This window comes from Colletotrichum fioriniae, assembly GCF_027942845.1.
Source record: "Colletotrichum fioriniae strain IMI 355084 chromosome Unknown scaffold_8, whole genome shotgun sequence".
Lineage (NCBI taxonomy): Eukaryota > Fungi > Ascomycota > Sordariomycetes > Glomerellales > Glomerellaceae > Colletotrichum > Colletotrichum fioriniae.
The window spans coordinates 1,246,757-1,262,178 of NW_027076844.1; the positions used below are offsets into that span (position 1 = coordinate 1,246,757).

Genomic DNA, 15,422 nt, shown 5'->3' on the forward strand with positions numbered 1-15,422 from the left:
GGCGATAAGGGCGGCGATCGCGGGGTGGATGCTGCAGATAACAGAGAGTCTAGGTACCTTAGGTGGTCGGGGCGAAGACAGGGCTTTGATGCTGAGAGGCGTCTACCGCAGGTTTAGGGGCTGTTCTAAAGGAGAGGGGTTCTAATAATGCGTAGGAGTCTTAGGTAGGTAGACCATACGTGTACGACGATGGTAGTTGGAATGAGGGCGGGTTGAAGTGGGAATGGCATTACTGGGGGAGATCGATGATGGCGACTGGGGTTGGATTAGCTCCGGGGGGGGAAGTGGTGCGCATTGGATGACACACTCGATTTCGGAGTTTCGGCCAATCACGATGCGAGCGCAAACCACGTCTTCTCTTTCGGCGTGATTCATGAGTTGCATTGCGGCTCTTGAATCACGTCGACCCATCTTTGCTCATTCAATTACCTCCCACAGAGGAACGATAATAAACAGTTCGAAGGCAACTACTATCACTGGAAATTGTAATATTTCGGGCTTTAGTGGCTCTCTCAGGCATTTGAGACCATCCAAAAGAGAAGGAGGAGAGCGATAAGAACCCTTAACGAAAGCCCGAAAAGCTCCTGCCGCCATTTAGAATTTTAAATGACACAGCCATGACTTTGAAGTGTCCGAGACGCCACTGGGAAAAGGTAATGATGAAGATATGGTAGGTACCCGTACCAAGTGACGATGAATTGAATCGGGCTTGCCCTTTTTGATGTCTGGGCCCATGACTATGGATTCAGGAGGGGGTGTGGGCCGGGCAACCGACCCTTCTGCCTGCGCAAGCCTCTTAAGCTTTCGGAGGAATCGTGGGCGCGGTGACCTCACGCCCGTTTCCCCTTTTCCCAGATTCCGAATACGCAGTTCGATATATGAGAATTTACCCTCGTTTGTCCGAGATGGCCTCAATTCTTGTCGACTGAGCATTTATAAACAGTCATCCGTAGCTTAGTAGTACTTGAGATCCTTTCGCAGCGGCCAACGGTCTGGCAGCTAGCTACCCTACGGAGAGCTTTTCGGGATTTTATTCGGCACGTAGAAGAAGATGCTTATTGGCCTCTCAGTTATGAAGCATTATGGGCTCCAGCTTACGCGAAAATATCAGGTCTTGATGGCGCACTACTCTTCTCCAGCGCTCAGCGACATGGTAGTCTGGTGGCTTGTCCAAGTGGCCCTTTCTAGGAGGAAGGGTGTTGAAGGGGCTTCCTTATCCGCGAGGACACTTTCTCCCAGAAACTTTAGTTTGGTTCGCAGGTTACCTATTGCCCCAGCGGTTGCCGCCGAGAGCTTGCAGTGGTAATCCCTCACACCCGCAGCGAAAGCGACTCTGGCAAAAGAGAGATTCAGTCCGCGCAGGAACCGAGTCTATCTGTCGATAGTAGGACAGTAGAGAAGAACTCAGTGAATTGAAGAGGGCTTGCGATTCGTTCGATATTACCATCCAGTTCATCATATCCTGGCTGAGGTATGGTATTCTCGTAGTTATGACTCACATATAATTCATTCTCTTCGACAACAATGTACTTAGAGGTATGGAGCCAAAAGCCCGACTTTCCATTTTGAAAGTTGGGTATAGTGTAAGCTTCGCGGCATACCATGGGCTCGGGAAGCCATGTGTGGCCGGTGTACTTGTGGACCAATAGGTCAGCCTGTTGTTCCGTATAAATCTTGATGCCAAACTGTGGGACCCAATTTGACACTTCATGTATCAGCACAGACCTCAAGGTTCGTGGATGTCCGACCTTTGGGACCAGAAGTAATTTTGGAATAAGGTTTGAGGTCTCGAGCACCATAACGGAGATAGATGGTATTGGCAGACATATAAAAAGGAGGATATCTCCCAGAGAAGCACGATAGAATGCTCAGACAGAAGCAATTCCTCAACTTCGACGGCTTGAATCCCAAGGAATTCGACCTCCACAAGCTTCATCCCTCATCTACAAGCATCTATCATTCACAAGCTTCATCACTCATTCACGTCTCTTCTATCAACCAAACCTCTACCCTCACTCAGCCTCACTTCTCAGTCAAGCTTCGCATTCTACCCAAGCTTCTTGGCAAAGCAGACGCAAACTACATCACAAGAGACACCACTTCACAACACAACAACCAACCACCAAGATGAAGCCTACCACTGCCATTTTCGCCATTCTCTCCAGCGTCTCCCTTGCAGTCGCAGGAGAAATTGGAGGGCCAAAGGAGGACGAAAAGCTTTCAAGGGGACCACTTCCCCTTCATCAGCTCCCCGAATGCTGGCAAGGCTGTCTGCAAAGCGAGAATCACTGGTATCGACCCGACATTAACAAAGTCAGTGTCTACTACTTCTGCGTGGACCCGCTATTCGATACTCGCTTCTGGTCTCTGCATGCCCTTGCTACATGCACGTATGGCGCTTGCAGTAAAGCAGAGCACTACGTAGCGCAAGACTGGTACTTTGAGATCTGCCAAATGAACTAAGCTTCAACCCAGGCCAAGGATATCCAGTAAAAGTACCCAGAATCTTCCAAGGAGAAAAGCAGCCACCGAGGCACTTACTCTCTTCAATCAAAACACACTCGCAAATTGCGATTCATTCACAAATGCCCCGGCGCTGCTACTACGCAAACCTAGCAGAATGGAAACATTGCAGGAGTACAGGACAGGAATTGACGGGAAGATTAAGAGTAGATGGGAATATTGTGAGATGATGAGGGAGGGGGTGTTTAATTCTAAGCACGATGGTTCGCGGCGTTTTGGTAATTACTCACTCACTGTAAGGAGTGAATCAAAATACAAACAACTTCACTATGGAAGCAAGATGACCCTGGAGACTGTCTGCTTACGCCCAGAAGTGACCTGACCAGGGTGGATGCGAGAAACTGAGACGGGCGAGGTCTTATTACTACCTACCTTAGGTATCAAGAAGTCTTCCAGAGTGGCAATCTGTGTCTGGGTACCTTACCTAGCTTATTCGCCTTAGTGAAATTTCAAGCGCACAACGGCTGGAGTGGTCAGGGAGCATTGCGCCCTGCCGCTCACCAGTCGGCGGCCCATTCCATGGAAGGTGGGACGGGAGTGGGTCAAACCCTCCTGGCCAATCACAGCAGCTTGTTTTGACCACCAACGTACCTGCCTTCCTTGAGCTACCTATCTTACCTTAGTGAGGCGACGGGTACCTCGCGTCCAGTCGTCGTGCAATGGGAAAGACCGCGGGATCGTGGCTCCTTACTCTTTGAAATCTTCCAGTCGTCGATTCCATCAAGCCAACTGCGTCATTGTTGCGTGACTGCTCTTCGAAAGGGAGGTGAAGATCGGATTCTCCAGGAAAGTGCGAGTCCAGTGCCTTGAGGGAAGGCATCCCGCCGAAATGACTGTCGGGCAATGGTAAGTTTTGTTCTTGATGCTTCTTGCAAAACTTCGACTTCTTGTCTCTGCAGTCCCCGGCCTTCCATGTCTGTCAGATTGGATGCCTAATCCTGTACATTCGAATTTCTAATTACGTTTCATAGTTGTAGTTGTTGCAGAGATCTCCAGTCTCCGGTTCGTCCCTTGGCGGCGACTAGCGAGGTCGCTGCGTTAGATTAAGGTAGATGGGAGAGTCCCTTCCGTCTTGTATAAGTAGGTTAGGTATCTTGCTCCCACGGGTCTTACTTCCTCTGTTCTTGTAAGCTCTAGTCACATGCATCCTGCCGCCTCTTAATATTCCGAGTCCCGCCGCCTTCATCGTTCCTTCCTGTCGTCAAGACCCCTGCCAGTCTGCAAGAGACAAAAACATGCCTGATTCCGTCAGTACAGACGGGTTATGCGGGCATGCTGAAGCATGTGTGGGTGTGGAAAGAACGAAGAATGAAAGGATCTCTGGTAACTGTCATCTCAGACCTTAATGCGTCTTTCCTCATGATGGGTAAGGTATCTGAAGGAAGTCTGGTTACATGCCTTATGGAGGAGACATGGTCTGCCAGTGATTGCCATTTGTTGCTCATGACGGATCAAGCTTGGTTGATAGCTGGTGCAATTGCTCAGTCCTGCCAAGCAGGGTGAACTTCCTTCCTACCTTGAAGTTCAAGATTCCTTGGAGGTGCTTTCCGCCCCTCGAGATGGCGTTCCTTCCCTCGTTGTCCCTTACGCCCGTGTCGTCATTGTGGTGCCTTTATGCCTAACGAACCTGCTGTTTCTTGAGAAGGAGGAAGGTACTGGGTCTCCAGGTCAAGCCAGAGAAGGAAGGAAGCCCGGAGAGACTCCCTCGTGGGTGTTCTACTTAAACCTCTTCTCGCCCCGCTCCCCTCTTCTGAACTTCTTCTCTTCTTCGGACCACGAGTAACGTACGTTGACCACCCCCAAAGGACGAGCTTTCGGTTTCGGTCCAATTTTGCTGACTTGACTACAGACGAATTTCAAGCTGAACTGCCTTCTCGTCTTTTTTTTCGTCTGCTCTTCGTCCTCTCATCTGAATCTGCCGCCATCTGCTCTCTGCCGCCGCCGCCGCCATCTGATTGCCGCCGCCGCCGCAGCCATGGAATCCGTCGTTGGGACCGTTTCCTCCTCCGCCGCCTGGGTTGTGGGCGTGGGCATTGCCCTCGCCGACGCCACATTCTCCTGGATCTCGTCGTGGATTCCGGTTTTGTTGGTTTTCGACATCTTCGGGACCTCCTGGCTGGTGTGCCATACTTTGGGTTCGTCCGATATCCATCCCGTCATCCCATCCCATCATCCCGTCCCATCATCTCATTCCATCATCTCATTCCATCATCTCATTCCATCATTCTATCATAACATCCGTTCTTTACTAATCTGTTATAGTCAATCACCACCTCATCCCCGCCGCCCGCGAAGTTCCCTTCTGGATCCTCCGCCCGTCCTCAGACCTCGCCACCGCCTCTGCCCTCTTGGGTGTTTACGTCTTCGTCCTCTTCCACACTGCCGGCTGCCTGGTGTCCCTTTGGTGGTATTCGTACCGTATACTCCGACGAGGGTACCGGATCCCGAAAGGGGCAGTCACCCGCCGAAAGATGATTATGCAGACCCTGGCCGACGCCGACGATTCCCGGTACTGGTTCGACCTGGGGTTCCGACCCAACCTCTGCCTCCGCTGCTCCCGTAACGCCGACCTGGAAGGTGGGGAGGGCCCTGGGTCGATACTGGACCGGATGTACCACGGCACGACGAACAAGGGGGTGGACTTGGGGTGCATCGCGCTCTTTGACCACTATGTAAGTTATCCTCCTTCTCCCTCGTGTTGGCAGAACTCGGCTAATTCTGATCTAGTGCTGGTGGCTTTGGTGCCCGGTCTCCTTGGAGACTCAGAAGCCATACCTGCTCTTTATGGGTTGGGTTGTGGTCTTCCACCTTTACTCTTTGGGGATTCTCTGCTTCTCACTGGCGTCCTTTGGAACCAGGTGGTCGCTGTCCCCAGTTGTCGTGGCTGCCGGAGCCCTTCCCTTCGTTTTTCTCTGGGTGAAGAAGGCGCCATTCCGGGGTCAATGGGTTAACCAGGGACTTCGGAACCAAACGCACAAAGAGACGACGGCGTATATCCGGAACCTCCCCCAGCAGGCATGGCCGATGGGGATTGCCGGGCCTAACGGCTTGGAGCATGTGACGGTTGGATTTAACCCGTGGGATCTCGGCGCAATGGGAAACCTGCGCGCGGTGCTAGGCGACAGCATCTGGGAGTGGCCTTTCTTCTGGCGTACCCCTCGCAGGGTGCGGGAATTCGGTGTTCACCCCGATTGGGATCTCCCTTTCGGACCTCGGTGGGACCAATTCATGGAGGATCGTGCTCTGGTTGTACCAGTTGGGGGTCTACCGGATGGCATTAGCCTCACTCCTCTCCCTCCCGCCCTCCGTAACGACATTTCGCGGCGCCGACGCATTTGGAGTTCGGAGGATTAGGCTGGCCGGGGGCCGGCGGCTGAGGTCGGTTACTCGCCTCGTCGCGCCCTGGCACACGGTTGGCGGTCGATTACGCGCCCCACTGTGACGGCTTGAGGTCGGATTTACTCGCCTCGCCCAGTCTACTCTCGACAAGACATGCAGCCTGCCGTGCAAACAGGTACACCAATATGTCTTACGCCTTCTCAGGACTGATGATCCTGACAGGCCTCGCCCATCCATTCGAAATTTCGTTTGGACTTGGAGGATGACAACCTCTTTAAAAAACAAGGCCGACAATGTCGCACCTTCACGCTGGTGTCGGCTGTCAGTAGTCGGAATTGCGATCGGGCGATCGAAGACGACGAAGCTAACGCGACGGCGGGTCACTGTTCTGTCATTGGAACACAACCTGCCACCCCTGGGTTCCTCAAACTCTCGACAAGTCACACACTCACCCTCAACTTCAACGGATACACATTGTGACTTCGAACTTTTGCCTACCATCAAACATACGCCAGGCATTGTTCATCCCAGGGTTCCTTGCAGTCTCAACACTCAACACTCATCTCATCACTCCGGACCCATTGCACATCCATCATCTCATCGGCAATGTGGCTTTGGCACAGGAAGTTTGCACAGCTACCTGCGAGACTGCAATCAATGGAGACTCATCACCTCCGTCATCAACCTCGGCAATCATCCACACCTAGCCTTGAGGTTCGACCACTCTTCACTCAACAACATTGTCTTTCGACACTGTCTCCACAGACTCTTGACACAATTCACTTCCGACGCTATCACGGGCATCGGATGAATCATCAGTTGATCGAGACATCAGTTGAGCGACACATCGCTTGAACAACACATCAGTTCAACGGCACATCAGCTGACTGACATATCTGTCAATCAACATGGACAGCGCCTTCGCTTCTCCATCATCAACATCCCCTGGACTCCGCTTCAGGTCGGCACATGGATGGTTTCTTCCTCATCCACGACTCACCTTGATCCATCTCTGGTCAAGTTTGGTTCTCCATGCACTCGGACCATCCCCACACATGTTTTCGGAGTAGCAGAAACTCGACCTTTTGACCTCATCCCATTCTCACCAATCGAGGACCTTTGGTTGACACTCCAACATCCTAAAGACGTAACAATCTTGAGACGTAACAATCCCACATCACGTCTCTCACCCGAACATTCTCGTTTCTGGGGCAGCAGAAACTCGGCAGACTGTTTTCACTTGGCAGTTCTCACACTTTTGACTTCAAGCTCTTGGCTCTCGATTCACTTCATGTTTCTTGGGCCACAGACACTCGGCATTGCACTTTCAACCAACTGTTTTGTCTTCTTCGACTTTGGTCTTGGCATAGTGTTTCTGGGGCAGCAGGAATACGACACACTCCTTTCACTTACACTCTTGGTTCATGATGCAATCATCAACTTTTCATGCGATCAATCATCAACCTTTCTCCATCTAATGTTTCTGGGGCAGCAGGAACATTCAACACTTTTCTCTCATCCACACTCTCGGCTCGCGACTTGGCACTCGCGAACTCAGCCTTCTTCTCTCATCTTGTTTCTGGGGCAGCAGGAACATTCAACACTCTTCTCTCATCCACACTCTCGGCTCGCGACTTGGCACTCGCGAACTCAACCTTCTCTCATTTTGTTTCTGGGGCAGCAGAAACGCGTCACTCCACTTTGACGCAACACTACATTCGGAGTCATCATTTCATTCCCTTCAGTTAAAGTTCCTTTGGCAAAGGAACTTGGCAACTCATTTACCTTTCTTCAAATCTTCCGGCAACTCTTGTCTTCATTTCGTGTTTCTGGGGCAGCAGAAACCCGATAACTCACTTTATTCAACACCTCTAAATTTCACTTCACTTTGCTCTGGCGGGAGCAATCAACACTTCACACATCTTTTTCTAGCCATTCCTGGCTATTCTTCACGTTTCTGGGGCAGCAGAAACTCGGCACTTCACTCCGATTCGACAACTTGGACCGGTTCGGCCTTCACTTCATGTTCTTGGCCATCGGGAGCGTGACACACACACATGTCCTTCAACTTATTTGGCACTTTCTTGCCTTCACCTTCTGTTTCTGAGGCAGCAGAAACTTGGCATCTCGCCTTATCCAACAACTTTGAACTTCACTTCACTTTCCTCTGGCGTAGGGAAGTCGACACCTCACACGGCACTTTCTCAAATTCCGATACTTTTCACTTTCACTCGGCATTTCTGGGGCAGCAGTAATGCTTTTTCTTCGCTTCGTTCTCTTGGCAACTTGAGCTCGGTACTCGACACGTCAATCACCTTGTTTGGAATTTTCTCTTTTCCTCTTTTCCTGGTCTTCTTCTGGGGCAGCAGAAGCAAACATACGACTCAGCATATCTCATCCTTCACACCTTCTGTTGTTTTGCTCACTCTCCCCATGTGTCTGGGGCAGCAAAACTCCTTACCTCATACGACAACGACCCCTCTGGTCCATCTTATTTCCAATATCACAGGAGACCGGCACTCCTCGCACCCTCAAATCCCTTGAACAAGCTTCTATCCTTCAAATAGCTTCTGAGGCAGCAGACGCACAACACTGAACTACTATTCGATCTCTTTTGGGCACCGCCGGGCACATATCTCATTTCGTTCCTGGAAAATCAGGGGAGACACACAACTCGATCATCCAGCTCTTGGGCACTCTTCTCTCGGCTTTGCGTCGGCACTCTTGGAGTCGGCTTCATTCGCTGGCGACCATCTTCGGGGCCTGCGGCGGACATATTACGACACTCAGACGGCAAAGCGTCACTCATCAATGCTTTCTGATGCGACTTCATCACTGAGAACCTTTCACGTCAGAGATGCTCTTCGACAGACGGAAGTGAGTCAGCCTTGTGCCGAGCTGAGAAGTGTTCTTCACAGAACATTTCTTGCAAGGGGCACTTGCATGCTCAGCCATTCTTCTCAGCAGATGGATCAATTGCACGCAACTGGACGATCTGTTTTTCTTTTCCACGTATCCGAGTCGTGGATTCTACGGCGGTAGAAGTATGTGGCCTACCCGTGCTCACCCAAAGGCTTGTCCTTTCGTCACGATCCAACGTTGCAGCTGCTGATCAGCATAGGTACCAAATCGACACATCTCGCAGCCCTGGCGTCTTGCTACTCCAGTCACTTGGAGCTTTCAGGCACCGAGCTCAAAGTTGCAGTCGAGCGTTGTAATGAGACGTTGCAAACCATCACCGTTCAACGCCATAGACACCGGTACTCAGTCAGGATCAAGTACGTCACATCTTGATGCTTATTCCATGATGAAAAGGTACTGATGTTTTGGTACAGGTGACGACGGATTTATTGCTCTGCGAGCCAACAAGTATTTGGGGTTCTGCTCATGGGATGGTCTAGTATCACTGACTTGTGCTTCAGTTTCTTGACTGGAAGCCTGGCCGCGCTCGTGGCTGTGTCGAAGCTCCTACTCTGACGGCGCGGAATGGCTCAACAGAGGCACAAAGATGTGTTGCCGTGTCGCATATCAATTGTTCACCGAAGGGTATGTCTCGATTCAATCACTCGGTGCTCCAGCTTGACCACTGACCACAAGTCTTCGTTCAGTTCCCTGACGATTGCCACGTCCAGACAGAGTGCCAACTTTGAGGGTCAAATAGGGCATTGGTGGAACAAGACGTAGTGAGCGGCTCGGAAAAGCTAGAGGATCGCTTCATTTGAGTGGGATTTGCTACATGGAGGATTATCTGGAGAGCAAAGCGAGATGGCCGAGGGATGGAACGCGGAACACCAGGGCATACTTGAAGCGGAAGCCATCCGGGACCCATGCACTTGGAGGCGATGGAGGATGCCCCACGCAGCAAGAGCAACGCGTTTAGATCCGTCGTTTGCCAAGCAATCTCCGATAGGCCAAGGTCCGCAGTCTTTGAACGTTGGGTTGACTCGGCTCGGACTGCAGTGGATAGGTTCCTTGTGTTGCAACCTCGGGGGCAGATGTATCACCTTAGTTGTGAGAAGTCACAGGCCTTGATCTGGGAACCAAGAACATGGAGAATTCGCCCCAGTCTGGGAACGGACCTTGAGCAAATACATGTAGCGACTCCCTTCTTGATAGTAATCCCTAGAGGATGTCAATGAACACGTGTCTTTTCTAGGGCACCTCACTTCACGAATCAAGTCTCTGCGAGTCGCGAATCTTCCAATTACAGCTTGTAGCCAGGTGGGAGGTTCCAATCTAAGGTATTCTTCGCACTGTCTTGGGCCTTCCTTTGACAAACGTCCAGTGCCTCGACAGATGAAAGGTACCGACCTTGTACTTTGTTCGGGCGTTCAGGCGACCTCCAGCCGCTTCAGCCGCTTGACGCTCTTTAGGTTCACCCACTTTCACCTTTTCGAAGGGGAGTGCCAGCGCTCTCTTCAACTCCTGCCTACCATCCCAATGGCAAAAGCAAAGATGACGCAGACACCACTCATCGGGCACTCGAGCAGCAGAGTCCGAGTGGTGAATCTTCCAGCGGATGTGCCAGACTGTTGGGCCTCACCTTCGATAGGTAGTACAGACCCGTTTGGAGCGAAATGATGCTGCTAGGCTGTCCCCTGCCATTTTGAATACTGTATCTGATGGAGTCAAGTAATGAAGGTTTTTGGTTTCAAGTCTTACATGGCTGGCAATGACTGTTGAAGGGCCGCCAGTCAATAGGGGAACACGTCTTGATGAGGTATATGCCAATGGTAACTTCGGTGTTTTCGCCGGGTCTATGCAGGGATACTGATTTTGTTTCTACGCGCTCCTGTTTGCAAATGTTGCAGGTTCCCTCTGTTGGAAATCGATGCCAGGAGCAACTCGCCTGGGAATCACTGAGGTAAAACATGTTAAGAAAGGAGACGAATGTTATGCAACAAGGGTCATCTGACTGGAATCAAAATCGCCCTTTAGGCTTGCAGATTGATCTATAGCATCATGATTGATGGTTCCGCCGCTGCGTCTTGGTGTTTCCTGGTGGTCAGGGCAAGGAAAGCGACCCCGCTCAAAAAACGGCAATGCACCGTTGCCGTCCGAGGAGACAAAGGACCTGTTCAGGTTGCGGTGAACCTCGCCGTGAATAGCTTCTTTGTTCATTGCGAACACAGTCAAAAATCAAAGATTTGATTCTTCTCGAGTACCGCGTCCTGTTTGTACAATCAAAATTCGTAGATAAAGCTGCCCGCCTCTAATTCTACGATGATGGCCGCTGATGAGGGCGAAAAGCTTGTTCCGTACCAAATCAGTTTTTCATTTCTTCATCTACCATACTGAACAAATCGTCTCAAGTCAGGATGACCTGCTTTCAATCTCTACCACCCGAGACTATCTTGCAAATTGCAGCTTGTTCAGACCTCAGTTTCTCATGCCTTCGCCATCTCCTACTCACCTGTCGCCGTCTTGCCGTATATATCGCGCCGCTCTTGTATCGCAAAGCTGTTCGAGACCATGCTGTCCTCCTGCGACTGATGCGGGACGACCAAAGCGATATCATTCTGCGGGTTCTGAAATGCCAGATCGGGCCAGATTGTGTGGCACCTCAATACTACCTAGACAGCTGCCTCCACGACGCCCTTCTGGGAGGTCATCTCAAAGCTGCCAACGTCCTTCTCGGTAATGGAGCTGAACCTGTCTTCAGTATTGACGTTCTAAATCGCTCAGAGCATCGTGAGACCAGGGATTGGCTTCAAGTTCATGATGCAACGGGACTCGGGTCTCTCGCACTTGCAGCGAGAAGCCGCTATCACATGACGTTCTGGTATAAAGACTTTAAGCCTTATACATCCGAGGAAGAGTTCTGGATCTATAAGAAGAAGGCGATGGAGACTATCTTAGAGAAACTCAGGTCCCATTTGGTCGGGATTCAGATCAGTATGGGTTGAAGATATCGGAGGCCCATTATTTGAAAAATAAACACGAGGATGAGGAGAAGGAACCAATGCTTCGACATCCGAAATACGCCAGAGAGCTTGACATGGCCCTCGCTGAGGCTGCAAATGCGGACGGGCACTCTATCGAACTGATGGACTTTCTATTCGGGTGCGGAGCAACTGTTACCTGCGAACTCACGCCGCAGCTTGCCGGGCATTCCTGGCACAATGCCCTGAACGAGGAAGTCCCGGCTCTTTTCGAGGCCAAGGTGGATCTGCTCCTACGTCGCGGTGTCGACCCGACAAGTGTTTGGACCTGGGAGGGCATGCGGACACCGATACAGTTTTTCCTCCGCAAGTTATACCGAAATTTTCAATACTTTGAAGAACCCAACGCCTTCACAAACAAGGTCTTTGGTTATATGGAATACCTAGAGTCGCGTGGCTGCCTATGCTGGCCACGATCCACTCTCAGATCCTTTGTGCTCAGCGTCGGAACTGCTCAGATCGCCTGCACCATCGGCTATCCTCGAGCGGAGGAGCACGATGGTATGAGTACCTCTAGTTTTGTTGACGACGCCACAGATGGCAGGCGTGAGCTTGAGCTCATATTTGAAGAGCCGGACCAATCCCTGCTACCACTCCGAGTGGCTCTATCGAATCTAATTGCACTCAAGCACTTCCGGGATATGGGAACCCCGCCGTCGCCCACATTCAGAGAGTGGGTTGGCAAGGAGGCAATGTCCAATGCTATTCAAGATCTCGATAGAATGTTCAGGACTTTTTCGGTCTCGTCACATAGTGTGGAAAGCATTCGCGCTGTGGAGGAGCAAGCCTGCGCCAGTCAGCCTGAATCTGACTCATCTGGAGGAGATGACAGCCAGGTATAGCCAGAGTCAGCATTTCATTTCTATCAGCACAAAAGCAAGCAGATTTTTTATCCGGTCGCTCTAGTCATGGGGAATTGATTCGGCTATTTTGATGCTCAATAATGGTCTTCACACTCCAGAAATTCATCTTTTTTCCTCATTTTTTCTTCTAACACAGGTCACTGTCACAACTTAAGAATGCATCAGCTGATGTGGAAATGCAAATTAGCAGTCTGATGTGTGTCTCTTTCGATTATCCGACTACTCATTATTTGATGAAGTAGTATGAAGCATGAAGACAGCCCCTCGAATCCTCATCGTGATCAATCCTCAAGCAATCGACCAATCCCTGACAGCCCTCTGAAGCCTCATTGCGATCAATCCTCAAACAAACAACCAACCCCTAGCATCCCTATTTTCATGCCTGTGTATTGACAGGCCTGTACTGATGTGAAGCCTTATAGGTTTGCGCCGTTGCAAATCCGTTCACTGAAGACGATTCGAATGTCGGAAACCATGCTTGTAGAGGTGTGTAGGCTTTTAGGTTGCGGATATGAATAGCATTTCATATGTTAAATGCTTTTTGTACCGGGAAATGAACAGGCTTGTAAAGGGAAGCTCAGTTCAGGTGACATGTGTCGAAGTACCAGTCTTGCGATACATAGGCCTCTGCTTTAGTACAAGCGCTGTTTGTGCATGTTGCGAGGCTGTGTTGAGACCAGAAGCGGACGTGTAGGCCAGTATCTAGACAAAAGTCATAGACGCTGATCGTGTTGATATCTGGCGGAAACCAGCGATCCTCACTTTGAAGACAGCCCTGCCAGCATTCAGGGAGTTGGTGAAGTGGCAGTGGACCTCTTGAAAGACTGTCTGGATCCTTAGGGCCTCCGGGTTCTCCAGCCTGTACGATGGCAGGTAGAATAGCGAAAAGGACAGTCGAGGCCTTCATTTTGATTGTTGAAGATGCGCAGAGTAGAAGAGGCGTAAGTGGTAGGTGGAGAGATGGTGAGATGGAGCAAGGATCAGGACAACGTCTGTGAGGAGGATCTGGTATATTGAGACCCCTGATTTGAAGATAATGTAGTAGAAAGAGATGGATTTGTTTGTTTGTGGCTAATTGGATGACTTCTTGGGCTACAGATCGCCTCCCAAGGGGGAAGCGCTTCTTTATATATCTCATGTTCCTACCAAAGCACCCACCTAAATCACCATGCCGTGACCACAGCCCTACCCCCGCTCTCGGAATTATACTCACTGCAAACCACGGCTACGCCATACCTTAGCCACCCTTGCAGTTTGCAGACCCTGGATGTTCACGGTCCGAGCCGTAGAGGTTGATAGCTCTTCCTTGACCATGAGACGTTTAAGGGACCAATGTGGAAAATCGGCTGTACAAGGCCTTCAAGGTGTCTGGTCAGAACTCTGGCCGACAATCCGACATCACTAAAATATTGCTTGTACGCTTTATGGTGAACTATCTCCATCAAATGTCTGAACCCGAATTTAGACAGAAGCATTGACAATTAGACAGCCCTCCCAGATTTCCTATTGGTTGTCTCGAGTTTCCCCACGAATAATCGCAATAACAAGGTACGCAACCTTTTGTGAATGGACCTCGAATAGTGTGTGAGTGATAGATTAATGGCAGAGAGGCAGTGAGATCATTCGTCTAGAATTAAGTTTAGACAAATAGCCCATGGAAAGGATACCGTACCATGTGTCGAAGTAAGCCCGAGAGATTCGTCCCAGGTCTCTGAGTGATGGAGACAAGATCATACTCGAGGGTTCAGGGCCAGACCGATCGGAGATTGCATATTAAAAGGGTTAACGTACAAGGCCCTCACAATCAAGACCCTATCTCCAATCCCCCTTTCTCTGGACACAAACTCAAAGATAAGTTGATCCTGTAAATGGGAACGTTACTAATAGAGAACGTAGTTTGGCACTCGTAAAACTTGTCTTCCAATCCCCACAATGCTGGTATAGATATCAGGCAGTTTACCACACATACACATATACACACACATACAAGGACAACAGCAACCCATCAAACACACATCTCAGCACCAAATCAACCATCCAACTCCACTCTATCAAAATTATCATTCACGCAGTGGCCAAAATGAAGTTTATAACTATTCTTCTCGCCGTACTGCCCCTGATTGCCGCCGACGGAGGCCCCAAAGACCCAGATAGTCTCCCGAGGATACCACTTCCCCCTTCACGAACTGCCTGAATGCTGGCAAGAGTGTCTGGAGCTGGAGAACAATCACTACCCTCTCGATATCAACAAGGTCAACGTGCACGACTTTTGCGTCGACAACGGCTACCACCTCCGATGGTGGTCTCTTCACTCTCTCGCAAGATGCGCAGCGGGCAAATGCAGTTGGGATGAAGGCATGCAGTCACAAAGATGGATCTTCGACCTCTGCAAAATGAATTAGTTTCAAACGCAGACATTGCGTGACGCACGCAGGTTGTTCGAACAATTCGCCTCCAAGTGGCATCGGATGACTACAACATTACTTCCATGGCCAATGTGTCAAGAAGAACTCGGACACTGGTACCTTACAGCAAGCTAAGCTCGAATGGTGTTGCAGGGCCACAAGCTACAACGTGACCATCAAGATGTATGCAATAGAGGCCGGCTATGAATTGGAAGTAAGAGACAGGAACGAGGCGCGCGCTGAAGTAGAGGGTGCGAGCGAACAAGAGCCTCGGTGATTATATAACCGAGGACCGGGGGAAGGGTGATGAGGCTATGGATGGTTGAAGTCAATCCGACAGATGCGTATTG

At 50.5% G+C, this 15,422-nt stretch overlaps 1 protein-coding gene across 1 annotated transcript; it reads left to right on the plus strand.

Annotated features, from left to right (window-relative positions):
• Positions 1-4,994: 4,994 nt before the first annotated feature.
• On the plus strand, positions 4,995-5,877 carry N0V96_007144 (uncharacterized protein; the record flags this gene model as incomplete). The annotated part of the gene is made up of 2 exons (XM_053196269.2): positions 4,995-5,195; positions 5,251-5,877. 2 exons carry the CDS (start codon positions 4,995-4,997, stop codon positions 5,875-5,877), a joined length of 828 nt encoding a protein of 275 aa, XP_053046388.2.
• Between the last annotated feature and the right edge of the window lie 9,545 nt (positions 5,878-15,422).